Here is a 24493-nt window from a genome sequence, read left to right as displayed (position 1 = left end):
ATATTGCTGCTGTTCGAGACCTGGAGAGTAATTTATGCAACACTCGTGAAACTATTAATGCGGTCTTTTCCACTTTTTATAAAGCATTGTATCGAGCGGAAGAGGCTGCAGACCCTCAAGAGACCTGGGAATATCTTAAACAAGCTGAGCTTCCCACAGTGTCGCCAACCGAGAGGGAGACGATATCAGCTCCCATCACACTAGAAGAGGTACAGTGGGCCATTAGAGACCTACCGAACGGCAAAGCCCCAGGGCCCGATGGGTTTACAAACAAGTTTTATAAATCCTATAATAAACTTTTAGCACCATTGCTGGTTAGGGCTTTTAATGAGCTGCAGTTCCAAGAAGGACTCTGTTATACTTGGAGGTTGGCCAGTGTGGTTGTTTTACCAAAACCCAGGAAGGATCCACAACAATGTAGCTCATATCGCCCGATATCACTGTTGGGATCTGATTATAAGATCTTTACTAAAATACTAGCCAAGAGACTCCAAAAACTTATGCCAAAATTAGTACAGGGGGACCAGACAGGTTTTATCATAGGGCGACAGGCCATTGATAATGTTAGAAGGGCACTCCACTTTATCCAAGAGGCAGTCCACACCCGACAACCCATGATGCTATATCCCTCGATGCCGAAAAGGCGTTTGATCAGGTCAATTGGGATTTTATGTTCGAGGTTTTAGAGCATATGGGCTTTACGGGCAGATTTCTTGTATGGCTCCGACTGCTGTATACCAAGCCGCTGGCTACTTTGCGAATTAATGGGATTAGTTCAGACCCGATCACATTGGAGCGAGGGACCCGCCAAGGATGTGCATTGTCGCCCTTACTGTTCGCTTTGACAATAGAACCACTGGCCCAACATCTACGCTGACATCCGCATATACATGGCCTCACTGTGGGATGACTAGAACACAAAGAGGCATATTTTCAAAGCACTTAGCCTCCCAAAGTTCCATAGAAACCTATGGAACTTAGCCTCCCAAAGTGCTTTGAAAATATGCCTCAAAGTCATGCTATTTGCGGACGATATCCTCCTTACGTTGACCGATCCGAGTGCCTCCCTGCCTCAGGTAATACATGGCTTGAGCCAGTATGGATGCATATCCGGATTTAGAGTAAATATGAGCAAATCAGAGGCATTGGGATTTGGGTTACAACCAGCAGAGATGATTTACCTATGACAACAATTCCCTGTGAAATGGGTTACCAAATCCCTTAGATATTTGTGTATTCAGCTAACACCTAACTTGGTGGATTTACATCAGGCCAATTTTCCCCCGAAATTGAAGGAGCTCTTCCAAGAACTGGATAGGTGGGAAGGTCTAGAATTGTCCTGGTTGGGCAGAGTGGCAGCTGTCAAAATGATGGTCTTGCCTAAGCTTTTATATTTGTTCCTGGCCTTGCCATTGCCAGTACCTACAGGATTCTTTTGCCAACTTAACCGAAAAGTATTTGCCTAAATATAGCAACACAAACCGCCACGAGTACGAGCAACTGTTATGTTTCAGCCAAAGAAATTGGGGGGCATGGGAGTGCCAAATTTTCATCTATACCATTGAGCGGCGCAATTGCGTATATTAGCCCAGTGGAGCGCTGGGAATGTCAAGCCTTGGCTCCCGATGGAGCAACATTGGTTGGGACTGCGGGACTTGCACTCTATATTGTGGATGCCTAGAGGACAAATACAGGCCTATATTAGGCAAGCCCCATTAGCAGTGCAATATCCTTTGCAAACTTGGCTGACTATACGGAGGAACCGTCTTCCTACTAAAACATATTTCCAACAGATGGCAATAAGGACAGCCCCTGGTTGCCCGATGGGAACGGATAATCCACTCTATGGCCATTGGGAGAAGAGGGGGGCTGGACAACTTTGGGAGGAGGGCCAAATGGTACCATTTACAGAACTACAGGAGGACTATGGCCTCCCAGCATATCACTTATTCCACTATAATCGCGTTAGAGACTATGTTCATAAGAGAGCTAAAACAGAGTTGACACTAGAGGAGACAGACATAGAAAAAGCAATGAAGACGGGAGGCCATCGGGGATGTGTCTCCCGCCTTTATGGGGCCCTGCTACGAGATCAGGGACCAATACTACACTATATTCAGCGTTGGGAACGGGCTCTACAAGTAAATATAGAATACACACAATGGGAAAAAGCACTAGAACATATGTTACGGGTCTCAATCTCTAGTTCTATGATTGAAAATAGTTATAAAATATTATATCAATGGTATTATACGCCTAAAAGATTGGTAAAAATGTATGGTCAGGGATCTGATCTCTGTTGGCGGGGATGTGCAGAAGTGGGAGATATGCTTCATATTTGGTGGTCCTGTCCAAAGATTCAGACATATTGGTCAGAGTTGCTGGACATGTTTGCACAGGTAACTGGGGTACGTTATCCTGCTAAACCAGAGGTCTGTTTATTGCATATCCGCCCACCTGGAGTTAGACTGTCAGAACATCGGATAACATCGATATGGCTGGTGGCTGGAAAAATCTCCCTAGCTGCCGCTTGGAAAAGCCTATTAGCACCACCAATAATAAAAGTGCTACACAAGATGGACTATCTTTATCAAATGTCTAAAATGACAGCTATGAAGAATGGACACATAACAAAGTTCAATCAGCAATGGGAATTTTTTTTTTTTTTGTTACATTTGTACCCCGCGCTTTCCCACTCATGGCAGGCTCAATGCGGCTTACATGGGGCAATGGAGGGTTAAGTGACTTGCCCAGAGTCACAAGGAGCTGCCTGTGCCTGAAGTGGGAATTGAACTCAGTTCCTCAGTTTCCCAGGACCAAAGTCCACCACCCTAACCACTAGGCCACTCCTCTGTTATAGAACATGGAGACTACGAAGAGGGATAGATCTAGATGCTCCCAAGTTGATTGTCCCTCCTTTGTGAAAGACTTACCCAGAGACTTAAACTCACTGACCCTTGGCTGGATTTGGGGATTTGCTAAAAGGGGGGGAGGGTAGGGAGGAGGGAGGGGAAACCTTGTTCATTGTTATACACTCATTGCATAGATGTTGAATGTCTGATGCACACAATTTGTATGAGTATACTTGTTTAAAAACTTTAATAAACATATTAAAAAAAAAAAAAAAAGAAACCCGACTTTCTCCGAGGACAAGCAGGCTGCTTGTTCTCACTGATAGGGTGACGTCCACGGCAGCCCCTCCAATCGGAAACTTCACTAGCAAAGTCCTTTGCTAGCCCTCGCGCGCCCGCGCGCACCGCGCATGCGCGGCCGTCTTCCCGCCCGAAACCGGCTCGAGCCGGCCAGTCTTCTTTTGTCCGCACTCGGTACGGTCGTGTTTTCGCCGTGTCGAGCCCCGGAAAGTCGACCTCGCGCGTCCAATTTGTTTGAACGTGTTTTTTTCCTTCGGGAAAGCTCCGTACTTCCAGCTTTTTTGCCCCGGTAAGTTTTCTTTCGTCGTCGGGGTAGGCCTTTTTTCGGCCTCGGTCGAGATTTTTTCTCCCTCTAAATTTGGTGCTTCGAATTTCGCCATTTCGGCTTTTGATTTCGCCGGCGTGATTTTTCCGCCCATGACATCGAAGCCTTCCAGCGGCTTCAAGAAGTGCACCCAGTGCGCCCGGGTTATCTCGCTCACTGATCGACACTCGTCGTGTCTTCAGTGTCTGGGGGCCGAGCACCGCCCTCAGAACTGCAGTCTGTGTTCCCTGCTTCAAAGGCGGACTCAGGTAGCGAGACTAGCCCAGTGGAACGTGTTGTTCTCGGGCTCTTCGTCGGCATCGGCACCGGGATCTTCGAGTGCATCGACGTCGTCAGCGTCCAGACCATCTTCCTCGGCCGCCCCTGCATCGAGTGCATCGAGGCATCGGGCCTCTGCATCGGCGCCGAGACATCGGATAGCTGCATCGACGTCGGTGGTACCAGGACCTCGTCTGCTGATGTCGTCGGACGGTGGTGCATCGGGTGGAGTGCAGGTGAGGGCTGTCCATTCCCCTGCTGGTGGCGGTGAGCCCTCGGGTGGGTCTCCGCCTACCCTGAGGGCTCCTGCGGTACAGCCCCCCCGAGATCGACCTTCTTCAGTCTCGGCCCCGAGGAAGCGACGGGTGGATTCGACGTCCTCCTCGTCGGTGCCGGGGAGCTCCGGTGACATGCTTCGGAAGAAATCGAAGAAGCATCGACACCGGTCTCCTCCCCGTGTCGGCACCGAGAGCTCTGGGTCGCCGAGGGATTCGGCACCCAGCAGGCATCGGCACCGAGAGGACCGCTCACCCTCTGTTCAGGAGGTGTCGATGCGCTCCGCTCTGGACAGCCCGGAACAGCCTCCACGCCCGGAACAGGTACTGACGTCGACGCCTGCATCGACCTCTCAGCCTTTCTCTGCAGCCGCTCTAAACGAGAGCCTCCGGGCCGTTCTCCCAGAGATTCTGGGAGAGCTGTTGCGCCCTACCCCTCCGGTACCGGCGGTGCTTGCGCCACCGGTACCGTCGAGCGTGGCGCCGGCTGGCCCATCGCCCAGGTTGAGGTCCCCGACGTCGGTACCCGCGTGCGGTACCGACCGCGGCCACCTCCCAGGAAGGCTCCCCGACTACGTCGGCGGAGGGAGCTTCGCCGATGCGGGCGAGGGAGTCTACCTCTCGACGCCCCCATCGTGGACAGGGTTCCACGGAGTCGAGCAGGGCGAGGTTGCAGACACAGGTCCGTGAACTTGTGTCTGACACCGAGGGTGAGGCCTCGTGGGAGGAAGAGGAAGATCCCAGATATTTCTCTGACGAGGAGTCTGGGGGTCTTCCGTCTGATCCCACTCCCTCTCCTGAGAGACAGCTTTCTCCTCCCGAGAGTCTGTCTTTTGCCTCCTTTGTCCGGGAGATGTCTACGGCCATCCCCTTCCCGGTGGTTGTGGAGGACGAGCCCAGGGCTGAAATGTTTGAGCTCCTGGACTATCCTTCTCCACCTAAGGAAGCGTCCACTGTTCCCTTGCACCATGTCCTGAAGAAGACATTGCTTGCGAACTGGACCAAACCATTAACTAATCCCCACATTCCCAAGAAGATCGAGTCCCAGTACCGGATCCATGGGGACCCAGAGCTGATGCGCACTCAGTTGCCTCATGACTCTGGAGTTGTGGATTTGGCCCTAAAGAAGGCTAAGAGTTCTAGGGAACATGCTTCGGCGCCCCCGGGCAAGGACGCTAGAACCTTAGACTCCTTTGGGAGGAAGGCCTACCATTCCTCTATGCTCGTGTCCAAGATCCAGTCTTACCAGCTCTACACGAGCATACACATGCGGAATAATGTGCGGCAGTTGGCGGGCTTGGTTGATGCTCTTCCCCCTGAGCAAGCCAAGCCTTTTCAGGAGGTGGTCAGGCAGCTGAAGGCGTGCAGAAAATTCCTGGCCAGAGGAGTTTATGACACTTTTGATGTTGCGTCCAGGGCCGCTGCTCAAGGTGTGGTGATGCGCAGGCTCTCATGGCTGCGTGCCGCCGACCTGGAGAATAGAGTCCAGCAGCGGATTACGGACTTGCCTTGCCGTGCGGATAACATTTTTGGCGAAAAAGTCGAGCAGGTGGTAGAGTCTCTCCACCAGCGGGACACCGCATTCGACAAGTTCGCCCGCCGGCAGCCTTCAGCTTCTACCTCTACAGGTAGACGATTTTTCGGGGGAAGGAAGACTGTTCCCTATACTTCTGGCAAGCGTAGGTACAATCCTCCTTCCCGACAGCCTGCGGCCCAGGCTAAGCCCCAGCGCGCTCGCTCTCGTCAGCAGCGTGCGAATCAGCAAGGCCCCGCGGCTCCCCAGCAAAAGCAAGGGGCGAGCTTTTGACTGGCTCCAGCAGAGCATAGCCGACATCCAAGTGTCAGTGCCGGGCGACCTGCCTGTCGGAGGGAGGTTGAAAGCTTTTCACCAAAGGTGGCCTCTTATAACCTCCGATCAGTGGGTTCTCCAAATAGTCCGGCAAGGATACACCCTCAATTTGGCCTCTCAACCTCCAAATTGTCCACCGGGAGCTCAGTCCTACAGCTTCCAGCACAAGCAGGTACTTGCAGAGGAACTCTCCGCCCTTCTCAGCGCCAATGCGGTCGAGCCCGTGCCATCCGGGCAAGAAGGGCTGGGGTTCTATTCCAGGTACTTCCTTGTGGAAAAGAAAACAGGGGGGATGCGTCCCATCCTAGACCTAAGGGCCCTGAACAAATATCTCGTAAAAGAAAAGTTCAGGATGCTTTCCCTGGGCACCCTTCTCCCCATGATTCAGCAAAACGATTGGCTATGCTCTCTGGACTTGAAGGATGCCTACACACACATCCCGATACTGCCAGCTCACAGACAGTATCTGCGATTTCAGCTGGGCGCACGCCACTTCCAGTACTGTGTGCTACCCTTTGGGCTCGCCTCTGCGCCCAGGGTGTTCACAAAGTGCCTAGCTGTGGTAGCAGCGGCGCTTCGCAGGCTGGGGGTGCACGTGTTCCCATATCTCGACGATTGGCTGGTGAAGAACACATCCGAGGCAGGAGCCCTGCAGTCCATGCAGATGACTATTCGCCTCCTGGAGCTACTGGGGTTTGTGATAAATTACCCAAAGTCCCATCTTCTCCCAGTGCAGAAACTCGAATTCATCGGAGCCCTGCTGGATTCTCGGACGGCTCGCGCCTATCTCCCAGAGGCGAGGGCCAACAACTTGTTGTCCCTCGTCTCGCGGGTGCGAGCGTCCCAGCAGATCACAGCTCGGCAGATGTTGAGATTGCTGGGCCACATGGCTTCCACAGTTCATGTGACTCCCATGGCCCGCCTTCACATGAGATCTGCTCAATGGACCCTAGCCTCCCAGTGGTATCAGGCCGCCGGGGGTCTAGAGGACGTGATCCACCTGTCCACGAGTTTTCTCGAATCCCTGTATTGGTGGACGATTTGCTCCAATTTGACTCTGGGACGTCCCTTCCAAATTCCGCAGCCTCAAAAAGTGCTGACCACGGATGCGTCTCTCCTGGGATGGGGAGCTCATGTCGATGGGCTTCACACCCAAGGAAGGTGGTCCCTCCAAGAAAGCGATCTACAGATCAATCTTCTGGAGTTGCGAGCGATCTGGAACGCTCTGAAGGCTTTCAGAGATCGGCTGTCCCACCAAATTATCCAAATTCAGACAGACAATCAGGTTGCCATGTACTATGTCAACAAGCAGGGGGGCACCGGATCTCGCCCCCTGTGTCAGGAAGCCGTCAGCATGTGGCTCTGGGCTCGCCGTCAAGGCATGGTGCTCCAAGCCACATATCTGGCAGGCGTAAACAACAGTCTGGCCGACAGGTTGAGCAGGATTATGCAACCTCACGAGTGGTCGCTCAATTCCCGTGTGGTGCGACAGATCTTCCGGGCGTGGGGCACCCCCCTGGTAGATCTCTTCGCATCTCAAGTGAACCACAAGGTCCCTCAGTTCTGTTCCAGGCTTCAGGCCCACGGCAGACTGGCGTCGGATGCCTTCCTCCTGGATTGGGGGGAAGGTCTGCTGTATGCTTATCCTCCCATTCCTCTGGTGGGGAAGACTTTGTTGAAACTCAAGCAAGACCGAGGCACCATGATTCTGATTGCTCCCTTTTGGCCGCGTCAGATCTGGTTCCCTCTTCTTCTGGAGTTATCCTCCGAAGAACCGTGGAGATTGGAGTGTTTTCCGACCCTCATCACGCAGGACGAAGGGGCTCTGCTGCATCCCAACCTCCAGTCCCTGGCTCTCACGGCCTGGATGTTGAGGGCGTAGACTTTGCCTCTTTGGGTCTGCCAGAGGGTGTCTCCCGCATCTTGCTTGCTTCCAGGAAAGACTCCACTAAGAGAAGTTACTTCTTTCATTGGAGGAGGTTTGCCGTCTGGTGTGACAGCAAGGCCCTAGATCCTCGCTCTTGTCCTACACAGACCCTGCTTGAATACCTTCTGCACTTGTCTGAGTCTGGTCTGAAGACCAACTCCGTAAGGGTTCACCTTAGTGCAATCAGTGCATACCATTACCAAGTGGAAGGTAAGCCGATCTCAGGACAGCCTTTAGTTGTTCGCTTCATGAGAGGTTTGCTTTTGTCAAAGCCCCCTGTCAAGCCTCCTACAGTGTCATGGGATCTCAATGTCGTTCTCACCCAGCTGATGAAACCTCCTTTCGAGCCACTGAATTCCTGCCATCCGAAGTACTTGACCTGGAAGGTCATTTTCTTGGTGGCAGTTACCTCGGCTCGTAGAGTCAGTGAGCTTCAGGCCCTGGTAGCCCAGGCCCCTTACACCAAATTTCATCACAACAGAGTAGTCCTCCGCACTCACCCTAAGTTTCTGCCAAAGGTTGTGTCGGAGTTCCATCTGAACCAGTCAATTGTCTTGCCAACATTCTTTCCCCGTCCTCATTCCTGCCCTGCTGAACGTCAGCTGCACACATTGGACTGCAAGAGAGCATTGGCCTTCTATCTGGAGCGGACACAGCCCCACAGACAGTCCGCCCAATTGTTTGTTTCTTTTGATCCCAACAAGAGGGGAGTGGCTGTAGGGAAACGCACCATATCCAATTGGCTAGCAGATTGCATTTCCTTCACTTACGCCCAGGCTGGGCTGGCTCTTGAGGGTCATGTCACGGCTCATAATGTTAGAGCCATGGCAGCGTCGGTAGCCCACTTGAAGTCAGCCACCATGGAGGAAATTTGCAAAGCTGCGACGTGGTCATCTGTCCACACATTCACATCTCATTACTGCCTGCAGCAGGATACCCGACGCGACAGTCGGTTCGGGCAGTCAGTTCTTCAGAACCTGTTTGGGCTTTAGGATCCAACTCCACCCCCCGAGGGCCCTGTTTGTTCTGTTCCAGGCTACACTCTCAGTTAGTTGGTAAATTTTTTAGGTCAATCTCAGTTATGTCCTCGCCGTTGCGAGGCCCAATTGACCATGGTTGTTGTTTTGAGTGAGCCTGGGGGCTAGGGATACCCCATCAGTGAGAACAAGCAGCCTGCTTGTCCTCGGAGAAAGCGAATGCTACATACCTGTAGAAGGTATTCTCCGAGGACAGCAGGCTGATTGTTCTCACAAACCCGCCCGCCTCCCCTTTGGAGTTGTGTCTTCCCTTGAAGTGTATTGTCTTGCTACATACTGGACTGGCCGGCTCGAGCCGGTTTCGGGCGGGAAGACGGCCGCGCATGCGCGGTGCGCGCGGGCGCGCGAGGGCTAGCAAAGGACTTTGCTAGTGAAGTTTCCGATTGGAGGGGCTGCCGTGGACGTCACCCTATCAGTGAGAACAATCAGCCTGCTGTCCTCGGAGAATACCTTCTACAGGTATGTAGCATTCGCTGTAACTGGTTCAGATTGCATAAGGCCTTACAACACATTAACCTCATAAGTACATAAGTAATGCCATACTGGGAAAAGACCAAGGGTCCATCGAGCCCAGCATCCTGTCCACAACAGCGGCCAATCCAGGCCAAGGGCACCTGGCAAGCTTCCCAAACGTACAAACATTCTATACATGTTATTCCTGGAATTGTGGATTTTTCCCAAGTCCATTTAGTAGTGGTTTATGGACTTGTCCTTTAGGAAACCGTCCAATCCCTTTTTAAACTCTGCTAAGCTAACTGCCTTCACCACTTTCTCCGGCAACAAATTCCAGAGTTTAATTATACGTTGGGTGAAGAAAAACTTTCTCCGATTTGTTTTAAATTTACTACACTGTAGTTTCATTGCATGCCCCCTAGTCCTAGTATTTTCGGAAAGCGTGAACAGACGCTTCACAGCCACCTGTTCCACTCCACTCATTATTTTATATACCTCTATCATGTCTCCCCTCAGCCGTCTCTTCTCCAAGCTGAATAGCCCTAGCCTCCTTAATCTTTCTTCATAGGGAAGTCGCCCTTCGCTGCACCTTTTCCAATTCTACTATATCTTTCTTGAGATGCGGCAACCAGAATTGAACACAATACTCAAGGTGCGGTCGCACCATGGAGCGATACAACGGCATTATAACATCCTCACACCTGTTTTCCATACCTTTCCTAATAATACCCAACTTTCTATTCGCTTTCCTAGCCGCAGCAGCACACTGAGCAGAAGGTTTCAGTGTATTATCGACGACGACACCCAGATCCCTTTCTTGGTCCGTAACTCCTAACATGGAACCTTGCATGACGTAGCTATAATTCGGGTTCTTTTTTCCCACATGCATCACCTTGCACTTGCTCACATTAAACGTCATCTGCCATTTAGCCGCCCAGTCTCCCAGTCTCGTAAGGTCCTCTTGTAATTTTTCACAATCCTGTCGCGATTTAACAACTTTGAATAATTTTGTGTCATCAGCAAATTTAATTACCTCGCTAGTTACTCCCATCTCTAAATCATTTATAAATATATTAAAAAGCAGCGGTCCTAGCACAGACCCCTGAGGAACCCCACTAACTACCCTTCTCCAATATTAGTTTTACTTCATTTTCTTCCCTTTCAATCTCTCCTTGATTCTCACCACACTGGCATTTATTCCACATCACTATTTTACAAGATTCACCAAACTTACTTTTAAACAATTTTATGTTTCTTCACCGAGAGCTTGGGAAGCTAATACTGGTGAACAGTTGTCTGACAATGGTCTCGCTTCTGGTTATGTGACCCCAGCCCAGACCGCCTGTCTCTTTTTTCTATCACCCAATCTCTGTTCTTCCTTCAACACAGAGCTCACTGGACCCCAATCAAATCTTTTAAAAGTAAACTCTTCTACTGTGCTGGTCCTGCTCCAAGCAAAAATATGCTATTTGAATGTAATACAAAGGTAATTTCTCTGAAGTTTATTTCTCTAACTTGTAAATGTAAATGGCTTACGCTCGGTAATTATTTATCCAATCGCTCAACAATTACCGATGTACTGTATTGCATCTCTCTCGCATCTGCCCATTCTGTAGTTTATGCTTCATGTTTGAAGCATATGGTTCTTTGTTATATACATACATAACTAGTTAATAATGTTTATAATTTGGCCCTGTATGTTTTTGTTATCTTACAAAACCCCCAATAAAGATGATTTACATAAAAAAAATTAGAGCAAAGATGTCACACACATCTGAATCGCTAAGAGCCAACCCAGAGGGATAGGGGAATGGCAGCATCGGGGTGGGGGGGGGGGGGGGGCATGAGGAGCATCTCTCATAGAATATTTGTACATCTGTTTATTTTGTTGATATAGATGAAATTGTGAGCCTGTGACTGGGAGAAGAGATTTATTTACTGGAATTTAGCTCATACCTTTTCAGTAGTAGCTCAAAGTGAGTTACATTCAGGCACATGGAAGTCTTAAAATCTAACCTCCCTGTTTACTTAACCGCGTGTGTCGGCATTAGCATGTGACTTAGTAAACAGGGGGGAGGGGTAACTTTGTAGCTGAAGCAGTGGAGGGTTAAGTAACTTGCCCAAGATCATAAGGAGCAGCAGCTGGGATGAGATGAGAAGAGGACGGGTTTGAAAGATGCAATTCCCTAGTTACAACAGGTATGTCAAACTCAACAAACTCAACTACAACAGCTGCACATTCATCGATGGTCTGCATTAATCCGCTCTGTTCTTCTTATTGCAATTACTTAGCATCCAAATTTACACTATGTAATTAATCAGATGCCAAATCTAGAATTCGCATTAGATACTATAACGTGGGCTACATGTTTGGCAGGCCTGGGTTAAAATGAATTAGTGTCTGTATGCTGCATCTTCTGAAATGGCTTCTCCCATAGAAACCCATTGGTCCCATTTTTGGGGGCTTTATTTTTCCGGAACCCCGGTCCGATCTGGCCCATTTTCAGTCTTTGCCATATTTGGTACCGCAAGGACAAACTGTTTTTTGATCTCTTATGTATAATTTATTACAGTTTTTGTTGGCTTGAAAAACTACTACTACTACTACTTAACATTTCTAGAGCGCTACTAGGGTTACGCAGCGCTGTACAATTTAACAAAGAGAGACAGTCCCTGCTCAAAGAGCTTACAATCTAATAGACAAGTGAACGGTCGGTCCGATAGGGGCAGTCAAATTGGGGCAGTCTGGATTCACTGAACGGTAAGGGTTAGGTGCCGAACGCAGCATTGAAGAGGTGGGCTTTAAGCAAAGACTTGAAGACGGGCAGGGAGGGGGCTTGGCATAAGGGTTCAGGAAGGTTGTTCCAAGCATAGGGTGAGGCGAGGCAGAATGAGCGGAGCCTGGAGTTGGCGGTGGTGGAGAAGGGTACTGAGAGGAGGGATTTATCCTGTGAACGGAGGTTACGGGCGGGAACGTAAGGGGAGATGAGGGTAGAAAGATAGTGAGGGCAACAGACTGAGTGCATTTGTAGGTAAGAAGGAGAAGCTTGAATTGAATGCGGTATCTGATCGGAAGCCAGTGAAGTGACCTGAGGAGAGGGGTGATATGAGTATATCGGTTCTGGAGGAATATGAGACGTGCAGCAGAGTTCTGAACAGACTGAAGGGGGGATAGATGGCTAAGTGGGAGGCCGGTGAGGAGTAAGTTGCAGTAGTCCAGGCGAGAGGTAATGAGAGCGTGGACGAGAGTTCGGGTGGTGTGTTCAGAGAGGAAAGGGCGAATTTTGCTGATGTTAAAGAGGAAGAAGCGACAGGTCTTGGCTATCTGCTAGATATGTGCAGAGAAGGAGAGAGAGGAATCATGAAACAGTACATGAAATAGAAAGCTATCTCTTCAACAAGGCCTACCACGAGAATCCATAGCTTAATTATAACACTTCATCACTTCACCCTTATTCTGAAAGTCATATTTCTATAACTGTTTGCTTAGATCTTTTTGTCATCCTTGATCTTTTAAGCCACATTGAGCCTGCAAATAGGTGGGAAAATGTGGGATACAAGTGCAATAAATAATAATTACTTCAATATAGATTTACTAGTAAATGAAAATAATATAAATATTTGGGCCTATATCCTGAATTTGAAAATAATATATTTGCAAGGCTAAATTTCTTCACAACAGAGCTGAATACAAGGAGTGTTGATACAGGAGACAGCATGATGTCACAAGTCTGAAGGTGGTCTCAACCCAAGGAGGTTTTAATTCTCCCCAGTGCAGCTGCCACCATCTTGGTACACCCAAAACAATGTAATTAATAGTGCATCAAGCTCAGCCTACTGGCTTTAGCCCACATAATGGGCCAGATAGACTCATGCCAACTCCTGTTATCAAACCTCCTTGGCTGAATACATATTGTGCAGAGTTGAAAAGCATTTTCTTTTAAAACTGCCTAAGAAATATCTTGCAGGCCCAAATATCTTTCAATGTTAAGCTATTTATGAAACAATAATTTTGCTGAATAGAAATGTTGGTGAATTTTACTTTTATTGAATTTTCTAAAGTATGGTAAAATTTGGTAGAGGGGTTCCATTACCCAAGGCAGGCTACTTCTACAGTTGCATTTTCAGCTGATTTATGTTAGGCATTTTAATACCCTGAATATGCTTTAAAAAAACCAAATCTACATTGTGAAAATATGTCTGACTATGCAAATGATATGTTTTAAAATGCTATTATAATTTCAAAAGTAGTAAAAGAATACCAAACTTGCCTCTCAAAGAGAGCATCATTATAGTGATGGGGCCATAGTTTTGTATGGTTCTAATGGCAAACTGTCTTAATTTGTCTACATGCCATCAGCATTATTGTGGAACCTATTTTTATCTTGGGAAAACAGTATAAAAAAAGAACTCGGTCAAAAAAAAAAAAAGAATGAAGTCCTTCCTGTACGTATCTAGTGGTAATTTGATTTAATTCAGCACTGTTTTTACTCCACTCTTGGGATTGCTAGTTTTATTATGCTAAATATATGATTTCATAAGAGGTAAATAGTCAAATACATTTAAAATCATATTTACCAAGCATTTCTTCCATGGGCACAAAATAGAAAAAAAATCTTTGACATCTGACTTTTAGGATTAAAAACATACTTTAAGTACCAAGTGACTTATTACTTTTATGTTTTCATCTTTTCTTATATTAAGATAATACAAAATGACTTTTCTAATACATTTTTATTTTTCAGATGAAGGGAATGAAATTGAATTACAGCCTCCACAGAACAGCCAACTAACATGGAAACAAGGTCGACAATTGCTCAGACAGTAAGTGCTGTAATATAGATGACATTCTCATTACAGTTAAAGAAATCAGTTACATCCCATTTTATTTTATATTTTTGATTTATATTCTGTTATCTATGAAGGACAGAGGTTGACTTAGAACAAATGTAACAAAAAAACAAACAAACCATATCATATTCAAAGTCTCCAGAAACAAAAAATGAGGTTTTAATGAATTCTGTTAGAACAAATGATTTCTAATACAACAGTCCAAACCCCATCCTTGTATGTGAAGAAATAGTTACAGAAGTTCAAATATGTAACTTTTGCAGACTGCTTTTGGACTCATGATATGAAAAATAACCATTCTCAACATTTTGGATCCTAATTTTTTCATCTTTTCCCAGATATGGTCACATACAAAAATACAAAATGTAGCTTCCATGAAATTGTCAGTTATATTTTGTGCATGTTTTTTTTAAAGCTTTAATAGGTATTGGCCCTTTAAATTTAAGGGACTTTAGATTTATAATCCACATTTACCCAAGGTGGAGAACAAAAAATACTTATGTAATAAAACAAGCAAAAACAATAAGGGAGAAAGTTAATGTTTTTAATTTGTGAAAATGTCTTGAAAGTATAAAAATAAATATTTGTTAAAATCCAAAGGAAAATATTGATTCTCTTCCTTAGATCACAAAATCTGAGGGGAGTAGACTACTATAATACTATAATAATTACTATAATAACGAGGAGATCAAACTAAGGAAATAGCTATTCTCAAAGGATAAACAGGCATAATATTCTTATATATGGGTGTCGTGATTCACGGAGCCTGGTGCGGACACTGCCACTTGCACTGTCATTTTAAATCTTTGAGGCAGTGCCCCCATTGGGCACGCGCAGGTGCCTTCCTACCTGATGTACGACCACAGGACCAACAGTTTTTCATTTTCCGCGGAGCAGAGAGATTGTACTTGTGATCTCCCCCGAGCATGAAAAACTTTGCCCTTTGGTGCCTTCCCTTTTTCGGGATATATTTTCTTTGTATTTTTATCCTCTTCAGTCATAATTTGTATAATTTACTCATTTTTTAATATATGTTCTTGATTTTTCAATTTTTGGCTCAAGGGGCCTCTGAGCCATTTTCCCTACCCAGGAAGTATCGACCTTTTCCAGATTTGGGGTTACTCAAGCTCCCCAGGCCATAGAGCCTTTTGACCTTGTGTTGGCCTTTTTTTTCCCTACATGTCATTGAGGGTGCTATGTGGCTTTAAGAAGTGTACTCTATTAAATAGGACTATTTCATGCAAAGACCCCCCCATAATTGGTGTGTTCATTGCCTAGGTCTAGACCACTGAGACATTCACTGTAACCTCTGCCAGCACATGAAGGCAAGGTCCCTTAAAGCCTGCAGACTCCAGTGTGAAAAACATTTTGGTTCTGCATCTACAGCAGCATCCGCATCGAGTACGGCAGGAGACTCAGTAATCGACACGGAACTGATGTTGGGTGCACCCATGCAACATCGAGGGGGTGCTACATTGGACTTGATGTCCCAAACCTGTCAAGACTCTATGTCCTCGTCATCAGGGCTGCATGCATTGAGGGATCTGCAGCGCAAAAAGCCTCCGAAGAATCACCATCATTCTCCCTCCAGACACTCGTCCTATACCTCTGCTGTATCGATATCCTCTATGCATTGGAAGTGTCCGTGCCACAGTGATTGCTCTCCTCTTCAGCTCATTTCACATCGAGAGCCTTCGAGATCTTCCAGATCTAAGCCTGCACAGCTACCTCTCGGGCTGCGTCCACATCTCTTTCTCAGCTGGTACTGATGCCTAATTTTCATGTGGAAATTCGGGCTATTCTCAAGGAAGAGCTTATAAGGCTACTGCAATCACAGTCTGTGCAGGTTTACAGGGTGCTTGTGCCAGCCTCAGCCCAACCTTGGATATATCAGAGAGACAGTCACAGTAAAAGTCCCATACACCAGCTTGACGTTGACCGTTGGGAGCAGCTCACACCTGACCGACGCATGCGTTGTCATTGGCAGAAGAGCTCTCTCCAACTTCAGAAGCTCACATGCCTTGACGTATCTTGCCACAAAGCTGACATTCTGGTTGACATTCTTCCCCGTGCTCCTTATGAGCAGTACTTTGAAGAGTCAGACTCAGGCCTTTCTTGGGAAGACCGATCATGACCCCCAGGACTTGTCAGATGAGGAGTCCAATGACGTGTCTGATAAGTCTCCCCCAGAAATTATATCTTTTCCAGGCTTTGTCCATGAGATGACCCATATTATATCTTTTAAACTAGAAACAGAGGAAGAACCTTGTTCAGAACCTTTTGAAGTTCTAGTTTGACTCTCCACCAAGAAAGGGTTTTAGTTCCTCCCCATTCTTTTATGAAAAGTACTTTTACTAAAAAAAAACTGGGAGACCCCTCTGACAGTTCAGATTGCCCCAAAGAAAATTGGCACAATGTATAGAATACAAAAATGTGCAGGATTTGAAAAAGAAAAAAAAAACCCTAAAACTACCACATCATTCTTTAGTGGTAGTCTTTTTTGTTGTTTTTGGCTGTTTATGGTTCTACATTTTTTTTTATTGATGAGAACACAGCAAAAATAAATCTTGGACAAACAGTCAAATTTAAAGAGAAACAACATGCATCGTAAAAAGAGAGTAAGGTAGTCTGTCATCAAAATTTTATATTACAGGTATCTCCACTGCATCCCTTACACAATCATGAGAACAATATGAAGAACGCCAACTGTAAACCTTGTGAACAAAAGGAAATGTGAGGTATTAACAAATAAGAGTAACACTGGCAGTTCAAATTATATTGTAGTGATAGGGTGGATCGAATTGGTGGAGGGGGTAGCATTGTATATTAACGAGAGCCTTGAATCAAATAGATTGAAAATTCTGCAGGAAACAAAACACGTCTTGGAATCACTGTGGATTGAAATTCCATGTGTAAAGGGGAAAAGGATAATGATAGGAGTGTACTACCATCCGCCTGGCCACGATGAACAGACGGATGCAGAAATGTTAAAGGAAATTATGGACGCAAACAAACTGGGCAACACAATAATAATGGGTGATTTCAATTACCCTGATATTGACTGGGTAAATGTAACATCGGGACACGCCAGGGAGGTAAAATTCCTCGATGAAATCAAGGACAGCTTTATGGAGCAGCTGGTACAGGAACCGATGAGAGAAGGAAAATTTCTAGACCTAGTCCTTAGTGGAGAGCACGATCTGGTGCGGGAGGTAATGGTGCTGGGGCCGCTTGATAACAATGATCATAATATGATTGGATTTGATATTAGCTTTGAAGTAAGTATACATAGGAAATCAAATACGTTAGCGTTTAACTTTAAAAAAGGAGGCTATGATAAAATGAGAAGAACGTTGAAAAGAAAACTTAGAGGAGCGACTGCGAAGGTCAAAAATTTACATCAGGCATGGATGCTGTTCAAAAACGCCATCCTGGAAGCCCAGGCCAAATATATTCCACATATTAAAAAAAAAAGAGGACGGAAGACCAACGACAGCCGGCGTGGTTAAATAGTGAGGTGAAGGAAGCTATTAGAGCTAAAAGAAAATCCTTCAGAAAATGGAAGAAGGAACCGACTACTACTACTACTTAACATTTCTAAAGCGCTACTAGGTTTATGCAGCGCTGTACAATTTAACATGGAAGGACAGTCCCTGCTCAAGGAGCTTACAATCTAAAGACAAGTGTACAATCTAAAAGACAAGTGTAGAGTCAATCTGATAGGGCATACTATATTTCTCGAAAGGTTAGGTGCCGAAAGCAGCATTGAAGAGGTGAGTTTTAAGCAGAAATTTGAAGATGGGTAGGGAGGGGGCTGAAAATAATAAGAAACGGCATAAGGAATGTCAAGTCAAATACAAAGTGCTGATAAGCAAAGCTAAGAGGGACTTCGAAAAAAAAGATTGCGTTGGAGGCAAAAACACATAGTAAAATTTTTTTTTAGGTATATTAAAAGCAAGAAGCTAGCAAAAGAATCGGTTGGACCGCTAGATGACCGAGGAGTAAAAGGGGCGATCAGGGAGGACAAAGCCGTAGTGGAGAGATTAAGTGAATTTTTTGCTTCGATCTTCACCAAGGAAGATTTGGATGGGATACCGGTGCCGGAAATGGTATTCGAAGCTGACGAGTCGGAGAAACTTAATGAATTCTCTGTAAACCTGGAGGATGTAATGGGGCAGTTCTTCAAACTGAAGAGTAGCAAATCTTCTGGACCGGATGGTATTCATCCCAGAGTACTGATAGAACTGAAAAATGAGCTTGCTTGCGGAGCTATTGTTAGAAATATGTAATTTATCCTTAAAATTGAGCTTGGTACTGGAAGATTGGAGGGTGGCCAGTGTAACGCCGATTTTTAAAAAAGGTTCCAGAGGAGATCTGGAAAATTATAGACCGGTGAGTCTGACGTCGGTGCCGGGCAAAATGGTAGAGACTATTATTAAGAACAAAATTACAGAGCATATTCAAAAGCATGGATTAATGAGACAAAGTCAGCATGGATTTAGTGAAGGGAAATCTTGCCTCACCAATCTACTACATTTATTTGAAGGGGTGAACAAACATGTGGATAAAAGTGAGCCGGTTGATATTGTGTATCTGGATTTTCAGAAGGCATTTGACAAAGAACCTCATGAAAGACTCCAGAGGAAATTGGAGAGTCATTGGATAGGAGGTAGTGTTCTTTTGTGGATTAAAAACTGGTTAAAAGATAGAAAACAGAGAGTAGGGTTAAATGGTCAGTATTCTCAATGGAGAAGGGTAGGTAGTGGGGTTCCCCAGGGCTCTGTGCTGGGACCGCTGCTTTTTAACATATTTATAAATGACCTAGAGATGGGAGTAGCTAGTGAGGTAATTAAATTTGCTGATGACACAAAGGTATTCAAAGTTATTAAATCGTGGGAGGATTGTGAAAAATTACAAGAGGACCTTACGAGACTGGGAGACTGGGCGTCTAAATGGCAGATGACGTTTAATGTGAACAAGTGCAAAGTGATGCATGTGGAAAGAGGAACCTGAATTATAGCTATGTCATGCAAGGTTCCACGTTAGGAGTCATGAACCAAGAAAGGGATCTAGGTGTCGTCGTTGATGATACGTTGAAACCTTCGACTCAGTGTGCTGCTGCGGCTAAGAAAGCAAATAGAATCTTAGGTATTATTAGGAAAGGAATGGAAAACTAAAATGAGGATGTTATAATGCCTTTGTATCGCTCCATGGTGCGACCGCACCTCGAATATTGTATTCAATTCTGGTCGCCGCATCTCAAAAAAGATATAGTGGAATTAGAAAAGGTGCAGAGAAGGGCGACGAAAATGATAAAGGGGATTGGACGACTTCCCTATGAGGAAAGGCTAAAGTGGCTAGGGCTCTTCAGCTTGGAGAAAAGGCGGCTGAGGGGAGATTTGATAGAGGTCTATAAAATAATGAGTGGAGTTGAACGGGTAGATGTGAAGCGACTGTTTACGCTTTCCAAAAATACTAGGACTAGGGGGCATGCGATGAAGCTACAATGTAGTAAATTTAAAACGAATCAGAGAAAATCTTTCTTCACTCAACGTGTAATTAAACTCTGGAATTCATTACCAGAGAATGTGGTAAAGGCAGTTAGCTTAGCGGAGTTTTAAAAAGGTTTGGACGGCTTCCTAAAGGAAAAGTCCATAGACCGTTATTAAATGGACTTGGGTAAAATCCACTATTTCTGGGATAAGCAGTATAAAATGTTCTGTACATTTTTGGGATCTTGCCGGGTATTTGTGATCTGGATTGGCCACTGTTGGAAACAGGATGCTGGGCTCGATGGACCTTTGGTCTTTCCCAGTATGGCAATACTTATGTACTTATAAAAGAGTTATACATTCGTCAAACCGGTATGACTGAAGTCTCTAAATCAAATTACTGCTGCTATATTCCGTAGAACCCATCCTCCCCCATCCCTAACCATTCTCAATATTTTGGATCCTAATTTTTTCATCTTTTCCCAGAGATGGCCACATACAAAAATACAAAATGTAGCTTCCATGAAATTGTCAGTCATATTTTGTGCATGTTTTTTTAAAGCTTTAATAGGTATTGGCCCTTTAAATTTAAGGGACTTTAGATTTATAATCCACCTTTTCCCAAGGTGGAGAACAAAAAATCCCTTCCCCCCAGCCCACCCACCCCTAGTCTCATAGAGAATGGTGTGAATGGGAACAAAACAATCCAATTACAAGGATATTGCAGATGAAAGAAAAGTCTATGTAGGCCCCAGAACCCTCAAAGAGAATTGACCACTAAACTGCACCTTCAAGGATTCAGAGAATATATATAGGACCCCCATGTAGAGTGGAAACGCTTTCTGCGTCTGGGGGACAAACATGCTCCCCTATGTTCTAATAACATGAGGTCATGAAATTTATTACACCATTGCCAATATTCAAGGGGCAAATCACCTGTCCATAGGCTCAAAATGACTTGTTTACCTAAAATATAGGCTTTACGAATCAATTGCTGGGCGTCTCTGCTCTGCAAAAGAGCTCATATTTATCTAAAAGAACTCCAAAGGGAGAAACTGAAATACGCGAATGCAATAAAATTTCCAGGTTGTAAGCTCTTTGAGCAGGGACTGTCTTCTATGTTTGTGCAGCACTGCGTACGCCTTGTAGCGCTATAGAAATGCTAAATAGTAGTAGTAGTAGTAAGTACTGAAAAACAGCCGTCCAAAATGCCTGCACTAAAAAGCAATCCCAGAGAGAGTAGAAGAAAAAGCCCTGGTCCCGTTGGCACTTTGTACATAAGAGTGTGCATTCTCCCCCCCCCCCCCCCCCCCCATTTTAAAAAAATTGGAGATTTATTGAAATATGCCCTGTGTAATATTCAAAATTAGCACTCCCTTAGGTCTGCACTAATCACCAAAGTGAGAATCCGGGAGGTCAGTGTGATAAAAGTTTAGGAACGATTTGGTTTAAATCTTGCGCCCAATGTAACTGGATAAGCTCTTTATCTTTCAGGGGAGAAAGGGTCAGGAGCACCTTATAGAGGCAGGAGACAGAAAGCCTATCTCCTTTCACTAAAGTAAAAATTGCATCAAACGGTGACCTTGCCGAGACCTCAAAGCCTCATAGTATTTAAAGATTTAATATAATTAGATAGTTGGTGATATGCATAGGCATTATTGATCTCTATGCCGATACCCAGTGCCCCCAAACTCAATAATGAGTCTCCATCATTCAAAACATGCTCTAATCTCATGATGCCAAGATGCTACCACATCCAAAAAGTGATATTTTCATTATCCAGAGTAAATAGGAAATTACCATGAATTGACAGTAAATCAGATGGAGTCAATTCCCCAGTGTGTAGTCATATCTCTCCATATCTCCCACGATGGACCCAACAACAAACTATTCCGAAAATACGGAGGAACAATAGGCTTTGGGGCCTGTAGCAAAAATAAAAATGACAGAGTGCAAAATAATCAAGTTTTAGCTGTCGCGGAGTATAATCCTGTCTATCCAAAAACCAGTCGCCTAAATGGCATATCACGCAAGCTTGATTGTAACGTTGCAGATCAGGCAGACCCATACCTCCCTTCCTTCCTTCCTCCAGGAGGCCATTGTTGGCTGTGGAATTAAGACACATTGAGAGATGAAGAATCAACATACCTTAAAAACTAAGTAAAATCTTTATATGTGTTTCCATTTCAGTGGTACATGCATCGGCCAGAATGATTTGTTCTTGACGAGGTCATCGAATCCAGGAAATGGCTGGTTGGATGATATTTCTACCCTTTTCTCCACTTCTGTAGGGTGGTGGTGCTGATGGCCTGTACCACTTTAGGGGTGTCATCCGAATAAGCAGCAGATGATTCAGATGGACTTAAAAGGATTAGGTAATCATTCTCCAACCTCATGTGGGTTGTTGACCTGTTACCCTGTGGCCAAACAGTATGTCTACAAGACCATTAGGGGCTGTATAGGCACACTTGAATATCTCCCCCACCACGGGCACATGTCCCAGAATCTGGGAACGGGACCAATAGCAGGTAACTAACCTCCACACCTGAGAATGATTCCCCCACAATCAGAAAACCTATAGCTTTCCCCTCTTCTAATGGTGATTGCATCGGATTAGTAGCCAGCAAATTCATGCTGGTCTCAGTCATTCCCCCCCCCCCCCCCCCCCCCCACAAGATACTGCAGAAGTGGTTAATCCCAATTCCCCAAAACAGATATTTAGATTGAAAAAGGCTACCCTGGTGAGAGCCTGTTGACCTTCTACCATGTGGAGCTTCAAAGTGAAGTCCATGCATCCTGGTATTGCAACCTCCCTGACACTCTACTTCACAGACTTGGGGCACCATTTGACTAGATGTGAAGGCCTTATGTGCCTCAGGTCAACTTACAGGATCTTCTTCATCCTACTCTAGAGAATGTTACCAGGTCAGCCAAAACACCTAGCCTTACCAGACAATCAGATTCAAGGAACAAAGGCTGCTGAAGTTTTCTTGCAATGTAAAAACTATAAACGAAACTCTTATTCCTTAATTTTACGGGAATGGTATGAACTGCCACAACATGCTTAACTTCCAGACTTGATACGAGAAGACTATGGACTTCTGCTTCACTGACTCCAAGGACATATGGTCCCAGGGCTGTTGAAAGAGGGTCAAACTGAGACATCGCCGGGCACTATCAGACTGGCCTTTACTTGTCAGACATTCTTCTTTCCTTCTTGCAGTATCTCAGCTAGTTTCCCTAGATGTGATCAGAGTGAACCAGGGTTAAAAAAGCTTTTGCTGTATCAGTTCCTAAGCTACTGCTGGAAAGGCCTTATAGAACCAGAGGGTCTTTCAGATTTTTCAGTAGACTGTTAGGGCTTAATACAACGCCTGCTATTGATTTTTTCAAACCAATATCACATTTTGTGGACTTGCCTGATTTGCTTCTGAATCTGATTTGAGCTCCAGTATACAAGGATCTGCTGATCTCTGAAAAATAATTTGAATGGCATCTCTTGTCCATTCCACCACACAAGAGCCCGTTACTTCCTTATCCTGCTTAACTTGTGTCCAGATCACCAGCTGAATATAGTACAGAACAGGTCTAAACCTTTTGAGAAGCTCATTTACTTTACTTTATTTCTTATTAGTCTGAGTGGAGGAGTTGTGTAGCCTAGTGCTTAGTGCAGCAGACTCTGATCCTGGGGAACTGGGTTTGATTCCCACTGCAGCTCCTTGTGACTCTGGGCAAGTCACTTAACCCTCCATTGTCCCAGGTACAAATAAGTACCTGTATATAATATGTAAACCGCTTTGAATGTAGTTGGAAAAACCACAGAAAGGTGATATATAAGTCCCATTTCCATTCCCTTAATACCTTTTTACCTTAATAGTCTTATTACCTATTAATAGCTGCTCCCTGGCATATGATTTCCAGGTGGGTTATTGCATCATAGAGGCATATTTTCAAAGCACTTTGGGAGGCTAAGTTCCATAGGTTTCTATGGAACTTTGGGAGGCTAAGTGCTTTGAAAATGAGCCCGTTACCCAGCTGAAGAGAGCACCATGCCTGACACAGGTTGTCAGTGGCTTGATTGCTGTATGCCACAAACGAGACGTCACACGGTGTTAATTGCAAGGTACCTGAACAACCTAAGGAAGCCTCCTGACTATTCATCATTGTGACTTCTGAGCCATATCAGTTAGCCCCTTGCACCAAAGTCCTTCCTGAATCTGAATAGAGTGTATGACCTTTAAGCTTCAGTTTGCCCAGGAAATATTGGTGGCTGCTTAGGTGGATCCCTCATAGCGGATTCATTTTTGTGTGGTGCCTCACTTGAGTCAGTATTAGCTGAGCTTATGTGAGTTTTAGATGAGGTTGTTACCAGTTTGGGAATGCCAGACGCTGATGCACAAAAGGATATGCCGGGGCATCGGTTGCTGTATTCTTCTGCAGGAGTACTGTTCTGTGGTTCTTGCTAGGTTCAGAACCGGTTTTGTTCCTTGTGGGGTAATTCCAACATCTGTCCAGTAAATCTGTTCCGATTCATACCCGATTGTGCGATCATGTAATGCAAATTTGTTGGACATTAGCGTCCAAGCTCTCCATGAGCTTTTCCATCTTCTGGAACTTGGAGCCTTGTGATTCTATTCCTTTTGGGGGGCCTTGGATTTCTAGTTTTTTTGTGGGGATCCCTTTTTCTACACCGCCTTTTAAGGCTTGCTTTTCTTTCTGGCTGACTGGTTTGAGTTGCTGGCAGGTGACTTTACAGCAGTCTTCCCACCTTCCTGTGGATGAGAGGCATGAGTGTCAACCTCTAGTGATGATGCAGTTTGTACTGAGCTAACACCTAACTTCTGGTGCTTGGCCTTTCACTGGTCTTTCCTTGT

The 24493-nt window shown here is 45.5% G+C and overlaps 1 protein-coding gene across 3 annotated transcripts in view; it reads left to right on the top strand.

Moving 5' to 3' along the window:
• STRN (striatin) overlaps positions 1-24493 on the top strand; it is a 370558-nt gene that overhangs the window by 150282 nt on the left and 195783 nt on the right. For all 3 annotated transcript variants that reach the window (XM_030196411.1, XM_030196410.1, XM_030196412.1), the window contains exon 4: positions 14022-14100. In XM_030196411.1, the coding sequence (XP_030052271.1) occupies positions 14022-14100 (79 nt within the window). The remainder of the gene's footprint in view (positions 1-14021; positions 14101-24493) is intronic.

This window comes from Microcaecilia unicolor, chromosome 3 (genome assembly GCF_901765095.1).
Source record: "Microcaecilia unicolor chromosome 3, aMicUni1.1, whole genome shotgun sequence".
Classification (NCBI taxonomy): Eukaryota; Metazoa; Chordata; class Amphibia; order Gymnophiona; family Siphonopidae; genus Microcaecilia; species Microcaecilia unicolor.
This window is presented reverse-complemented; position numbering and strand designations above follow the sequence as displayed.